This window comes from Rhinoderma darwinii, chromosome 10 (genome assembly GCF_050947455.1).
Source record: "Rhinoderma darwinii isolate aRhiDar2 chromosome 10, aRhiDar2.hap1, whole genome shotgun sequence".
NCBI classification, from domain to species: domain Eukaryota; kingdom Metazoa; phylum Chordata; class Amphibia; order Anura; family Rhinodermatidae; genus Rhinoderma; species Rhinoderma darwinii.
In genome coordinates, this window is record NC_134696.1 from 91665311 (window position 1) to 91678307 (window position 12997).

Here is a 12997-nt window from a genome sequence, read left to right on the forward strand (position 1 = left end):
ACTCCGATTGTATGTTTGTAAGCAGAAAAGCACGTGGTGCTTTTCTGTTTACATTCATAGTTTTTACTGCTGTTGCGCGAATCACGCGCGTCACACGGAAGTGCTTCCATGTGGTGCGCGTGATATTCACGCACCCATTGACTTCAATGGGTGCGTGATGCGCGAAATACGCACAAAGAACGGACATGTCGTGAGTTTTTCGCAGCGGACTCACGCTGCGTAAAAATCACGGAACTGTCTGCACGGCCTCTCAGACTAATATAGGTCCGTGCGATGCGCGTGAAAATCTTTTAGGACTGTATCCAAGCCCTTTCAAACTCTTTAACGCCAAGATTGCATTAGTCTCTGAAAAATTTACAGCGCAGACATCTTTGACTCCTTGAATTTCCAGCATCCTTCCCACCTATTCCTAAACAGCAATACTGCCCCCCTTAGGCCCCACACTGTAATAGTGCTCCTCTCAGTTGCCCACACTATAAGGCCGGATTCACACGTCCGTGATATACGGTCCGCAGGTCGGCCGCATTTCACGGACTGAGGACACTGCAGGGAGCTGGGCTCTTATCGTCATAGTTATGTACGACGCTAGATGTCCCTGCCTATAACTATGATGATAAGAGCCCAGCTCCCTGCAGTGTCCTTAGTCAGTGAAATGCGGCCGACCTGCGGACCGCATATCACGGAATGAACACGCTCGTGTGAATCCGGACTAATACTGCCCCAAACAGTAATAGTGCTATCACACAGTAGTAATGTCTCCTTTTCTGCCCCCTCACACAGTGGTAGTCTCCTTTTGTGCTCCATATAGTAGAAGTTGCCCCATATAGTAGACAGGTGACCGCCATATAGTAATTATTAGATAGACCCCATGTAGTAGTTAGGACTCCCATATTGTAGATAGGTGACCCATATAGTAGTTAGTCCCATCATATAGTAGTTAGGTGTACCCATATAGTAGTTAGTTTTCCATATAGAAGATAGGCGCCCCCATATATTAAATAAGTCCTCTAAAGTAGTAAATAGGTGCCCCCATATAGTAGATGTGTTACCCCATATAGAAGTCAGGTCCCCCTTCTTTCATTAATAATGCTAAGCTTCAAGCGGCTGCCTGGCAGATTGACCGTCACTGAACCCCACACGGCAGATGTTGGTTCAGTTTTGCCTCTGCGAAAACACACATACTTGCAGACACTGAAGCGCCTAGGGAGAGTGTCAGGGACTGCAAGGGGTTAAGAAGGATGGAACGTTTCAATAATGCCCAGGACCAGGATTGGTGAACAAGGGGTTGAGAGGGGCATGGTTAAGAAGATATAAGGCAGGGGTTTGGGGCAGAAAGCCCTCTTACCTTCAAGCTGCAGTGAAAGAAACACCTTTGCTGCTGCTGTGGAGATTCAGAGCGTGTTCCTTTCAAGAAGATGGCAGAAGAACTGTTGCGGAAGGTGGCACAGCGGGTAGCGTCGGAGGGACCTGCCTGGCTGGAATCCCTTTAGGAGGAAGGAGAAAAGCGAGGATCAGAGCGCGGCACGGAACAGTCGGGAGCGGCTACCCAAGGTAGGCCGCAGCGCGTTACACGCCCTCCGGTTAGACTGAGCCCTAGCCCCGTTGCTATGAGGGGTGCTGTGACTGCTGCACAGTCATGCGGTGGTCCCAGCAGGTCCCCTAGGCCTATGTCGACGGGCGCTTCGTCGGTCGACATAGTGCCCCCCTCCCCCCCGCCCACTCGTCGCGCTGGCGTCCTTCCCCATGGCGGTAAGAGGGCGGCTGTTAAACCGGCACGTGCACGGTACAACCCGCCTCGAGCTGCTGATGCGGGCGCGGAGGCAGCGGTCGACTTTCGGGATAGTGGGGTGAATATGGCGGGCACAGGTGATTGGTCCGACATGGTCGCTTACCATGCGGCATGTTCACGGGAGCTGGGACTTGCTTCCGGTGCCTGTGTGCAGCCGGGGTCGGCGCCATATTTCCCCGTGCTGTTCTCTGCGCAGCCAGAATTGGCGGCGGGGAGAACAGAGGCGGGACGTCCTGGCAGGCGCAGTGCGGCCAGGAAACAAGATGGCGGCTCACATAAAAAGAAGATGGCGGCGGGAAGCGGGCGGTGAGCAAGCAGCCCAGCCAGGGGGCGGGGGCTTCTGCGGTGCCTGTCGCTTCTCCACCCCGGTCCCCCCTGGGCCCCTGTCAGCATGGGTCAAGGCCAGGGGGGGAGTGTGCTAGGAAGGATAGGGTCGAGGGTGTTTTGGACTCGATTTGCCCTTCTCCTGCCTTGTCATCTTTTTCTCCTGCAGGTCCAAGGAGGGAGCGTTCCAGGCGAGGGAGGAAACGCCGGGCTGGAGGACATCGCCGACACGGCCATCATAGACGTCGCAGATCAGGTGACGTGAAGAGGCGTTGTCGGCGGTATTCCTCGTCTTCCAGCGATGGATTCTCCTCCTCGTCGGCGACGACGTCTGCATCATCAGGATCGTGGAGGAGGTCGTCGCGGAGATCATCACGGCCGCAGAGACGCAGTCGACGCCGGGAGGTGCAGCGCTTGTCGGTGGATCGGGAGCAGCTGTCCCAGGTTGTCCCTCCCGCCGGGCCGGTGGAGGAGGTGCAGGCCGTGGTTCCAGTGCCGCGGCAAGTGGCTGAAGGACCCTCTGGAGTCGGTGGGACCTCTGGGAGCGGTGAGTCGGCCTGCGGTGACGCATGGCTTAATAGATCTAATGCATCGGGTGCGGATTTGATTTCTGTTTTAAAAGCCGTGGTGGCTGGGTTAAAAGTGAATGAGGGAATGTCGTGTCCCTCGGTGCCACCAGAGGGAGCTATGCCCCCGTCTGAGAAAGAGAATGCTTTAGCTAGTTTGACGTTTAGAGATTCATTGTTTTGTGGAGTCGCTCCTCTCGGGACTCATTTGTCAGCTGAGATCAAGGACAAGATTTGGAGGAATGAATTTGTGGATATTTGGTCCTTGGTCTCAGTGGAGCAGGTGACTGTTGATAAGGAGCGGGTTTTTGAGAGAGGTTCGGATAGGAAAGCAAAAGTCGCGAAAACGTTTGGCAACTGGGTACAGTGTTATGCTACACTGGCTCACGTGATTTGCCAGCGGTATCCCGGGAAAGGGGCCGAGTTCTTTGTTTATTTTGACACAATTTTCAGCGCCCACAGGCTGCACGGTGGTGCGGCCTGGTGGCGTTATGATGAAGAATTTCGGCGTCGTTTGGCTTTGTCGCCCGATATTAGTTGGGCGACTAAGGCAACGGACGTGTGGTTGCAGCTCATCTTAGCGCAAGGGAGCAGACAGCAACGACCCTTTCCCGGTGCGGCCGCAGCGCCAGGTCCCGCCCCTGGAGCTGCGGCCGCTAGGCCCACAGGGGCCTGTTGGCTCTACAACGAGGGACACTGTCGGTTCTTTGCCACGTGCAAATTCCGACATGAATGCTCCATCTGTGGGGGCGCTCATTCGGCGCTTCGTTGTTTCCGGAGAGGCAAGCAGCCGGTCAAGGCACCTCCTTCCGGCGCAGCGGAGAACGCCGGTGAACGTTCTCAAGATGGTCCCATGGTTAGCGCGATACCACAGGAGGCGGGAAGCAGAGGTGCTCACTAGCGGGTTTTCGTTTGGTTTTGAGATTCCTTTTGAATATTCTGCAACATTGTCGTTGGCTGACAATTTGAAGTCGATCAATGAGAATGTTGGCATTGCGCGTCTAAAGTTGGCGAAAGAGGTGGAGTTAGGGAGAATGGCAGGTCCATTCTACGAGCCGCCGTACCCGAATCTGCGAGTTTCCCCCCTTGGCTTAGTTCCGAAGAAGGAGCGGGGGAAGTTTAGGCTGATTCATCACCTTTCCTTTCCTCGTGGCGGTTCTGTTAACGATGGGATTCCCAGGGCGGATGCGGCGGTTTCGTATACATCTTTTGATGTTGCAGTGAGGCTGGTACAGGCGGCAGGACAAGGTGCGTTGTTAGCTAAGTCAGATATTGAAGCGGCTTTTCGTTTATTGCCGGTTCATCCGGAGTGTTTTCACTTGCTGGGTTGTTCTTTAGATAATGCTTTTTATGTTGATATGTGCCTTCCCATGGGTTGTTCCATATCGTGTAGTTACTTTGAAATGTTTGCGTCCTTTCTAGAATGGGTGGTTCGTTTGGAATCTGGTTTTGCTTCGGTCATTCATTATTTGGATGATTTTCTTTTTGTGGGCCCTGCGGGCTCTGGGTTGTGCAGCACGTTGCTACAAGTGTTTCGACAGGTAATGTCGCGTTTTGGTGTACCTATTTCGGAAGACAAGACTGAAGGCCCGGTAACTGTTTTGTCATTTTTGGGCATTGAGATTAATACCGTGCAGATGATTTTTCGCTTGCCTGATGACAAGTTGGCAAGTCTGGTGTCGCAGGTTGACCAGGTCATGGGGTCTAAAAAAGTGACGTTAAAACAGTTACAGTCGTTATTGGGACTGCTGGTGTTTGCCTGTCGGATAATTCCAATGGGTCGTGTTTTTTCTAGGCATCTGTCCTTAGCCACTAGGGGTATATTAAAACCGAATCATTTCATCCGGGTGACGTCCTGGATGAAAAAGGATTTGTTTGTCTGGCATTCCTTTTTGAGTTCATTTAATGGTAGGTCGGTGTGTCAGGACGCTGAGTTGTCTAATATAGATTTGGAATTGTTCACGGATGCAGCTGGGAGTGATGGTTTTGGAGCAATTTTGGGCCGAAGTTGGTGTAGATCCCCTTTGCCCTCCCATTGGGGGGAGATAGGTTTGGTACGTAATTTGACGCTATTGGAGTTGTTTCCGATTATAGTTGCTATAGAGTTGTGGGGTAGCGTGATGGTGAATAAGCGGATTGTATTTTGGACAGACAACATGGCGGTGGTTCACGCGGTGAACGGGTTGTCATCTAGTTCATTGCCGGTATTAGCGTTATTACGATGGTTGGTTTTAAAATGTCTGCAGTTAAATGTGTGGTTTCGTGCAAAATGTGTGGTTCCGGGAGTCCGTAATGTGATGGCCGATGCTTTGTCTCGTTCACAGATGTCCTGGTTTCGGGAATTGCACCCGGCAGCTTTGGCAGAAGGGGAGTCCCCCCCCCTTCACTTATGGGCCCTGGTCGAGGACAACTTATGAGACTGTTGAGGGGTTCTGTGGTGCCAGAGACTTGGAAGAGTCATTGCAGAGCGTGGGATCGGTGGTTGGAGATTGCGGGGGGTAATTTCCCATCGCAGGATGGTTGTCACCTTGATATCACCCTTGCAAGCTTGGTGCAGTTACGTCAGGAGGGTTGCAGTGCGGCCACTGCAGGAAAACATTTAGCAGGTGTGGCCTTTATGTTAAAATTGTGGGGATGTAGAGATGTTACGAAAGAATTTGTTGTTAGGCAGTCTTTGAAAGGGTGGAAGAAAGAGGCGTTTTCCAGGGACACGAGGCGTCCAGTATCTTTTGCGCTCCTGGGTCGGCTTCTATCCGTGTTGTGTTTTGTGTGCCGGGATGAATATGAGGTTTCGTTGTTTGGCGCGGCTTTTTCTTTGGCTTTCTTCGCCGCATTACGGGTTAGTGAGCTGGTTCCGCACAGCGTGAACACAAGCGGTGGGCTACTCGGATCTGATGTGGTGGTTTTGGGGGATTCCCTCCGGGTCTGCGTTCGGAGGTCAAAGACGGATACGGCAGGGAGGGGAGCTTGGTTGTCGATTAGGAAGATTGGGGGCCAGGAGTGTCCAGTAAGGTTGGTTCAAGAATTTATGTCTGTACGGGCGCCCGGGGCTCAATTCTTGATACATCAAAATGGTTCAGCGATGTCGCGTTTTCAATTTGAGGCGGTTTTTAAGGCCGGGCTAAAGTACCTGGGGCTGCTACAGGGCGAGTTTGGCACAAATTCGTTTAGGATTGGCGCTGCCACGGAGGCAGATGCCTTGGGCTTGGATTCAGTGGCTATCATGCGTTTGGGCAGATGGTGTTCTAATAGCTATAAGTCGTATGTGCGACCGGATTTGGTTTTAAAGTGTGATTAATCATGTGGTCCCCCTGTTATTTCCCCTTTTTTTCTCCTCCTCCCCCTGATGCCCCCCCCTCCCCACCCCTCCCCTCCTTCCTCGTTTCCTTAAGGTATCGTGTATGCTATTCCTGTCTGTATCCTTTCGCATTTGTCCGGGAATTTAGCTTGACTTTTCTTTTGTTAGGGTCGCGGCGCCCCCAGGTGTGGATCCTGGGACACTCATATGTGCATTGGGCGGCGGTCCGAGCGGTACGGAGGCCGTTGGGTCCGAATTTGGGCCTCTCACAGGCTGACGTCCACTGGAGAGGTGTCCGGGGACTACGGTGGGTGCAGTTGCTGCCAGAAGTAGTGGCAGTTACGAGGCACACTGACGGACCTGTTGTCCTGATCATTCACGCTGGGGGAAATGATATCGGCCAAGTTAAAATGGCCGAGTTGTTATCATTAATTCGGACTGATTTGGCGCGCTTTCAGGATCTGTTTGCTCGCTGCGTAGTGGTATGGTCGGAGATAGTGGCACGGACGGTGTGGCGGGGAGCCAGGAACATGGTAGCGTTGGAGAGAGTGCGCAGGTTACTTAATGTGCGGGTGTCGCGGTTCATTCGCTCGATAGGTGGAGTTGGGCTGCGGCACCAATCCTTGGAAGGGGATAATGCGGACTTGCTGGCACCGGATGGGGTACACCTCAATGATATCGGGCTTGATATCTTTTTATTGGATCTGTTGAATGGTGCCGAGAGAGGACTGGCGTTGCTTGGTGGGGGTGGTCGGGGGACTGAGTAGGTTTCTCAGTTCCCCTTCTTGGCGGAAAGTACGGCAGAAGAAGACAGAGTTAGCACCCTACATGCCTGATGGAGACATGGAGCATCGGCATTTCAGGAGAAGGAGAGAAAGAAATATATATATATGTCTTCATGCCGATGGTGTAAATATAATAAAGCTGTGGCCACTTCCACATTTCCATAAAGAAGGTGTTGGTGTGTTATTTAATTAAGGATGGTATAAGGTCCTGGGCAGGTAAGGTGGACAATGGGTCCTTGCAGTCTTGCAGACACTGAAGCGCCTAGGGAGAGTGTCAGGGACTGCAAGGGGTTAAGAAGGATGGAACGTTTCAATAATGCCCAGGACCAGGATTGGTGAACAAGGGGTTGAGAGGGGCGTGGTTAAGAAGATATAAGGCAGGGGTTTGGGGCAGAAAGCCCTCTTACCTTCAAGCTGCAGTGAAAGAAACACCCGCCCTCCCTCCCCTGGTGGTGTTGGTTTTTGTTTTTAAAAATTTTTCTACGGTTATATTCTTGTTCTGGCGTTTTTCTGGTTTTTTCGTAGATGTCACAGCTGGCGGAAAGTACGGCAGAAGAAGACAGAATTAGCACCCTACATGCCTGATGGAGACATGGAGCATCGGCATTTCAGGAGAAGTAGAGAAAGAAATATATATATATGTCTTCATGCCGATGGTGTAAATATAATAAAGCTGTGGCCACTTCCACATTTCCATAAAGAAGGTGTTGGTGTGTTATTTAATTAAGGATGGTATAAGGTCCTGGGCAGGTAAGGTGGACAATGGGTCCTTGCAGTCTCACCCAACCACTCCTCTTCTCCCCTCTGGGTCCCCTCATCACTTCAGCAAGCCTCATATGAGGTTCTGACGCCAAGCAGCCGCAGGGTCTTATATGCGATGCAGCACTTTAAGGTCATCAGTGCTGCATCACATACAACGTCCTGTCACTGCCAAGCGTCATTACGTTGTATGAGGCATGCTGGAATGATGAAAGGAGCCGGAGGGGGAGAAGAGGAACAGTGAGGTGAGTATAATGTTTTTTTTATGTAAATTTTTTTTTTATTCGATTTTTATTTAACCATTCATTGGAAGAGGCGGGGGTTAGTCTGATCAGATACCAGGCCCAGCGCAGGCTGGGAGCTGGCTTACATTTCAACTATAATTTACACCATGCCCCCTTTTCCAGGGGCTATGCCACTTTCCAGAAGAGTGACGAAAAATGGCAAAAGTTTCAATTTGCACCGCAAATTGCCACTTTTGGGCCCTTTTGCATCTTTTCTGCGCCAGAAAACTGGCGTACAAAGGTTGATAAATGACTCCCAATATCTTTGTCCTGCAAAAGGTTTAGGCTTTCACATTCCTCTAATATGAACGCATTGTAGTGACCATATAACTATGCAAAACACCCTGACCTCCAGTGGTTCTGCTGAACCAACCTCAGATCACCTTCTCAAGGGGGGGGGGGGGGGGGTACCAAAAGAAAAAAAGAAATTGCCATTGCCCTGTTCAGACCACAAAATGTATTCAGACTCAGACCACAAAATAGATTCAAACACCAGACGAAACTCCAAAATAAATACAGACTCCAGACCCTCTAAACCAGGGGTCTCAAGCACGCGGCCCGCGGGCCGCATGCGGCCCCTGGGGCTGTCATCTGCGGCCCGCGGGACACAGAGCCGCTAGCATCGGCTCGAGACTCTGGAATTCCCTGACATCGCTGTCCACATATGAACAGCGATGTCTGGGGCTTCCCCTGAGCCGGAGTCCCGAGCAGAGCGCTGGTGTCGGCTCTGCTCCTGGACTCTGTGGAATTCCCTGACATCGCTGTCCACATATGAACAGCGATGTCTGGGGCTTCCCCAGAGCCGGAGTCCCGAGCAGAGCACTGGTGTCGGCTCTGCTCCGGGACTCTGTGGAATTCCCTGACATCGCTGCCCATATATGGACAGTGTGTCAGGGTCTTCCCCAGAGCGGAGTCCCGGGCAGAGCGCTATTATCGGCTCTGCTCCGGGACTCTGGGGAAGCCTCTGACATCGCTGTCCATACATCGACAATGATGTCAGGGGCTTCCCCAGAGCAGGAGTCCCAGTGATGTCAGGAGCACAGCTGGAGTCCCAGGAAGAGCCTACTAGCGCTCTGCCTGGGACTCCAGCTCTGGGAAAGCCCCTGATATCACTGGGGCAGCCTCTACAGAGGTCACTGGGGCAGCCTCTACAGAGGGCACTGGGGCAGCCACTACAGAGGGCACTGGGGCAGCCTCTACAGAGGGCACTGGGGCAGCCTCTACAGAGGGCACTGGGGCAGCCTCTACAGAGGGCACTGGGGCAGCCTCTACAGAGGGCACTGGGGCAGCCTCTACAGAGGGCACTGTGGCAGCCTCTACAGAGGGCACTGTGGCAGCCTCTACAGAGGGCACTGTGGCAACCTCTACAGAGGGCACTGTGGCAGCCTCTACAGAGGGCACTGGGGCAGCCTCTACAGAGGGCACTGGGCAGCCTCTACAGAGGGCACTGGGGCAGCCTCTACAGAGGGCACTGTGGCAGCCTCTACAGAGGGCACTGTGGCAGCCTCTACAGAGGGCACTGTGGCAACCTCTACAGAGGGCACTGTGGCAGCCTCTACAGAGGGCACTGTGGCAACCTCTACAGAGTGCACTGTGGCAGCCTCTACAGAGGGCACTGTGGCAGCCTCTACAGAGGGCACTGTGGCGTTATCTACAAGTGGGTGTGTGACAGTATCTGAAGAGGACACTGGCATTATCTAGGGGTGTGTTGCATTATCTACAGAGGGCACTGTGGCCTTATCTACAGAGGGCACTGTGGCCTTATCTACAGAGGGCACTGTGGCCTTATCTACAGAGGGCACTGTGGCCTTATCTACAGAGGGCACTGTGGCCTTATCTAGGGGTGTGTTGCATTATCCAGAGAGGGCACTGCGGCAGCATCCACAGAGGGCACTGTGGCCTTATCTACAGAGGGCACTGTGGCCTTATCTACAGAGGGCACTGTGGCCTTATCTACAGAGGGCACTGTGGCCTTATCTAGGGGTGTGTTGCATTATCCAGAGAGGGCACTGCGGCAGCATCCACAGAGGGCACTGCGGCAGCATCCACAGAGGGCACTGCGGCAGCATCCACAGAGGGCACTGCGGCACTATCTAAAAAGGGGCTGCCCAATCTTGACATGTGTGCTAACTGAGCCGCCGGACTGCATTTAACGACACTTAAACTGGAAAGCTGGATTGTTGAAATAAGCACGTGGAGAAATATCTCAAATTTTAAACCTAGCGCTATTATTATAGTAATGTAGTGTTATTATTCTAGTAATATAGTGTTATAGTAGTTCAAATAACTAATTGATTAACAATAATTTTGTATTGTATCAAATTTGAAAGTAATGTGGCCCATCAACTTCCCATTTTTTCTATATGCGGCCCACTTACCCGGCCGAGTTTGAGACCCCTGTTCTAAACTAATACAGTCCCAAGACAAGGTCCAATAAATATTAATACAGACAGCGGACCAGACCCAGACACAAAATATAGACCTTAGAATAACTAGAGATCCCACACCAGACCCCAAACTAAATACAGACCACAGACCCGACCCCAAAATAAAAACAGACCCCCGACTAAAACAATACAGACATCAGAATGAATTCAGACCCCAAAATAAAAACATACCCCAGACCATATTTTAGTATAAATACAGACCCCCTAAACTAATACAGACCCCTGATCTAGAAATAAACACGGATACCAGACCCTATAAAAACGAATACAGACCTCAGATAGACACTCTAGTTAAATATAGACCAGACCTCAAATTAAATACAGACCCAAGAATAAAATTCAGACCCCCAGACCAGATCTTTCACAGTCTTGTTTTTTTCCTCCTCTGTGGAGCCTTGATGCTCCGCCCCCTGGCTTCAGGACCTGAGGAGATATGGTCATGTGACCTTATCTGTGCAGGTCTTTGAATTCCTCCTGCTCACATCTGTGCCTAGGGATCATTGCACATTGCAGTTTTGTTGTGGTTTTTATCCTGATTCGTTGCAAAAACCATAACAAGAGCTCAATGTGCAATAGTCTCTAAAAGCTAAATAAGCCCTAGAGGCTAAATTTCCATCTCTGTAGTCCTGGTAAAGCACCACCTGAGGCAAGATACTAATCTCACCTCATGGACAGTGCGACTTTGCTTATTATTCTTAAAGTGTAGCTAAATGTTTGACAAACTTCTGACATGTCATGACATGCTTCATTCTAGCGATTGGTGAGGGTCTCAGTGCTCGGACCCCCACCAATCCAAACTTCTGACATGTCTCTATGACATGTCAAAGGTTTGTCAAACATTTAGCTACACTTTAAACTAAATTAGATCTCTTAGGCGGGATTCACACGACCGGGTCGTTCCCGAGCCCGAGTGTCGGCCGGTAAAATCGGCCATTTTGCCCGGCCGGTTTGCATAAAGTTATGCATCCGTGCCGGGCCGGGCAGATCCGGACAGTGACATCAGCGGCAGCTCCTGAAGGGGAATCCCCATGTGTTCGGGGATTCCGCTTCAGGAGTTTCCCCTGATGTCACTGCCCAGATATGGACAGAGACATCAAGCGCTCTGTCCAGGAGCGGAATCCCCGAAAACACGGGGATTCCGCTCCTTCAAGGAGCTAAAGTGCGGCTAGCACATAGCAGAGCGGGGAGATACCTCCCTGCTCTGCTATAGTGGCGTCGCTGCAGTAGTAGCAGCCGCAGCAGCAGCAGCTGCTGCTACTAGCGGCGCCATCGAAGGTGTCGCCGAGCCAGGGTGCTTTTAACAAGCAGGGGAAGGGAGCCAGCGCAGCGCTCCCTCCACCTGCTGTACACCCCGGCACTGCAACACAGTGTACAGCGATGCCATTCGTCAGAATGGCATCAACTCCTCCTCCTCACATGCACTCTGCGCTGTGAGGAGGAGGAGATAGAGCGCAAGCGCCGGGAAACCCGGTCATCACTCGGAACACATTCCGGTGATGGCCGTGTAATACCCGGCCCCATAGACTTCTATGGGAGCCGGGCGGCCGGGTGCCCGGGCAAAGATAGAGCATGTCCTATTTTTTGACGGCCGGATTTCCCGGCCGTCAAAAAATCGGTCGTGTGAATAGCCCCATTAGGGGTCTATCATTCCTAATGCAGCCGGGTGCCGGCCGATTTCTGAACGGCCGGCACCCGGCCGGGAAACTCTGCCGTGTGAATGAGGCCTTAGATTTTAGATGCAAACAAATCCAGAAACAAGTCCTGTTTTTCTCTGAACAAGTCTAGGGGCGTATTTTATGGAGTACCTCAGAGATTACCCAATCACCTTTACTGTAGTGAATGTGAGGCCACATGACAGGTCAGACCTCTTACAAATACTCTAGAACAGCCAATTTGATTCAGAAACGGAGATGACATTCAGGAGAAATCCTTTGTATGTTATGAAAAAAAAAAAAACTCAGACATAGTGGAAAATATATTTACTATATTGTTCTGAAATTATTTTTATTAAAACCATAATTTTGATGTTTTTAATTAAGTCATGGCATATTGCTAAGATATGCCTTAAAGGGGTAGTCCCAGCAATGGCAGTCTGTGTTCTGCCGATGGGTCTGCAGGGTGGTAGCTGCTATTCATCACGGTGATGTTTCCAATGACAACTTTAAATAAGAGGTGACTAAACCGAAGACCGAATGGACTGTATTTCATTGGCATTGCAGAGTCGACTCTTGCAATAGTTCAATGTATGTCCCTTCTTCTGCACTGAACTGAAGACACTGTAAGAGGTAAAAAATAAAAAAATATATATAAGTCTTTTTTGTCTTTTCAATATATTTAAAGGGGAAATGCATGGCCTTCTAGAGCTCCCCCCGGCAATGCCAGCTGACTGCCAGAGCTTTATGAAATCAGACAAACTGTGATCTGCTGCTCATGGTAACACCCTTTACATGAATGAATCGTTAAATGGATTTTCCGGGACTTCGATATAGTAGATGACCTATCCTTAGGATCTTCGCAGCTCAGTCACATTAAAAGTGAATGAGACTGAGCTGCAGTACCAGGCACAGCCACTACTAAATGTACGGTGCTGTGCCTGGTAAGCAATGAAGACACCGGAGTGCCCCGGTCCCTTCAATCAGCTAATCGGTGAGGGTGCCTGGAGTCTGACCCCTACCAATCTGATATTGCTGGCCTATGCCAAGGAAAGGTCATCATCAATATCAAAGTCCAGGAAAACCCCTTTAA

General features: G+C 51.1%; 1 protein-coding gene across 2 annotated transcripts in view; it reads right to left on the minus strand.

Moving 5' to 3' along the window:
- Positions 1–12216: 12216 nt before the first annotated feature.
- LOC142662201 (cell adhesion molecule CEACAM7-like) overlaps positions 12217–12997 on the minus strand; it is a 38569-nt gene continuing 37788 nt past the window's right edge. For both annotated transcript variants that reach the window (XM_075840257.1, XM_075840256.1), the window contains one exon: positions 12217–12528. In XM_075840257.1, coding sequence (XP_075696372.1) covers positions 12457–12528 — 72 coding nt within the window. In that variant the 3' untranslated portion in view covers positions 12217–12456. The remainder of the gene's footprint in view (positions 12529–12997) is intronic.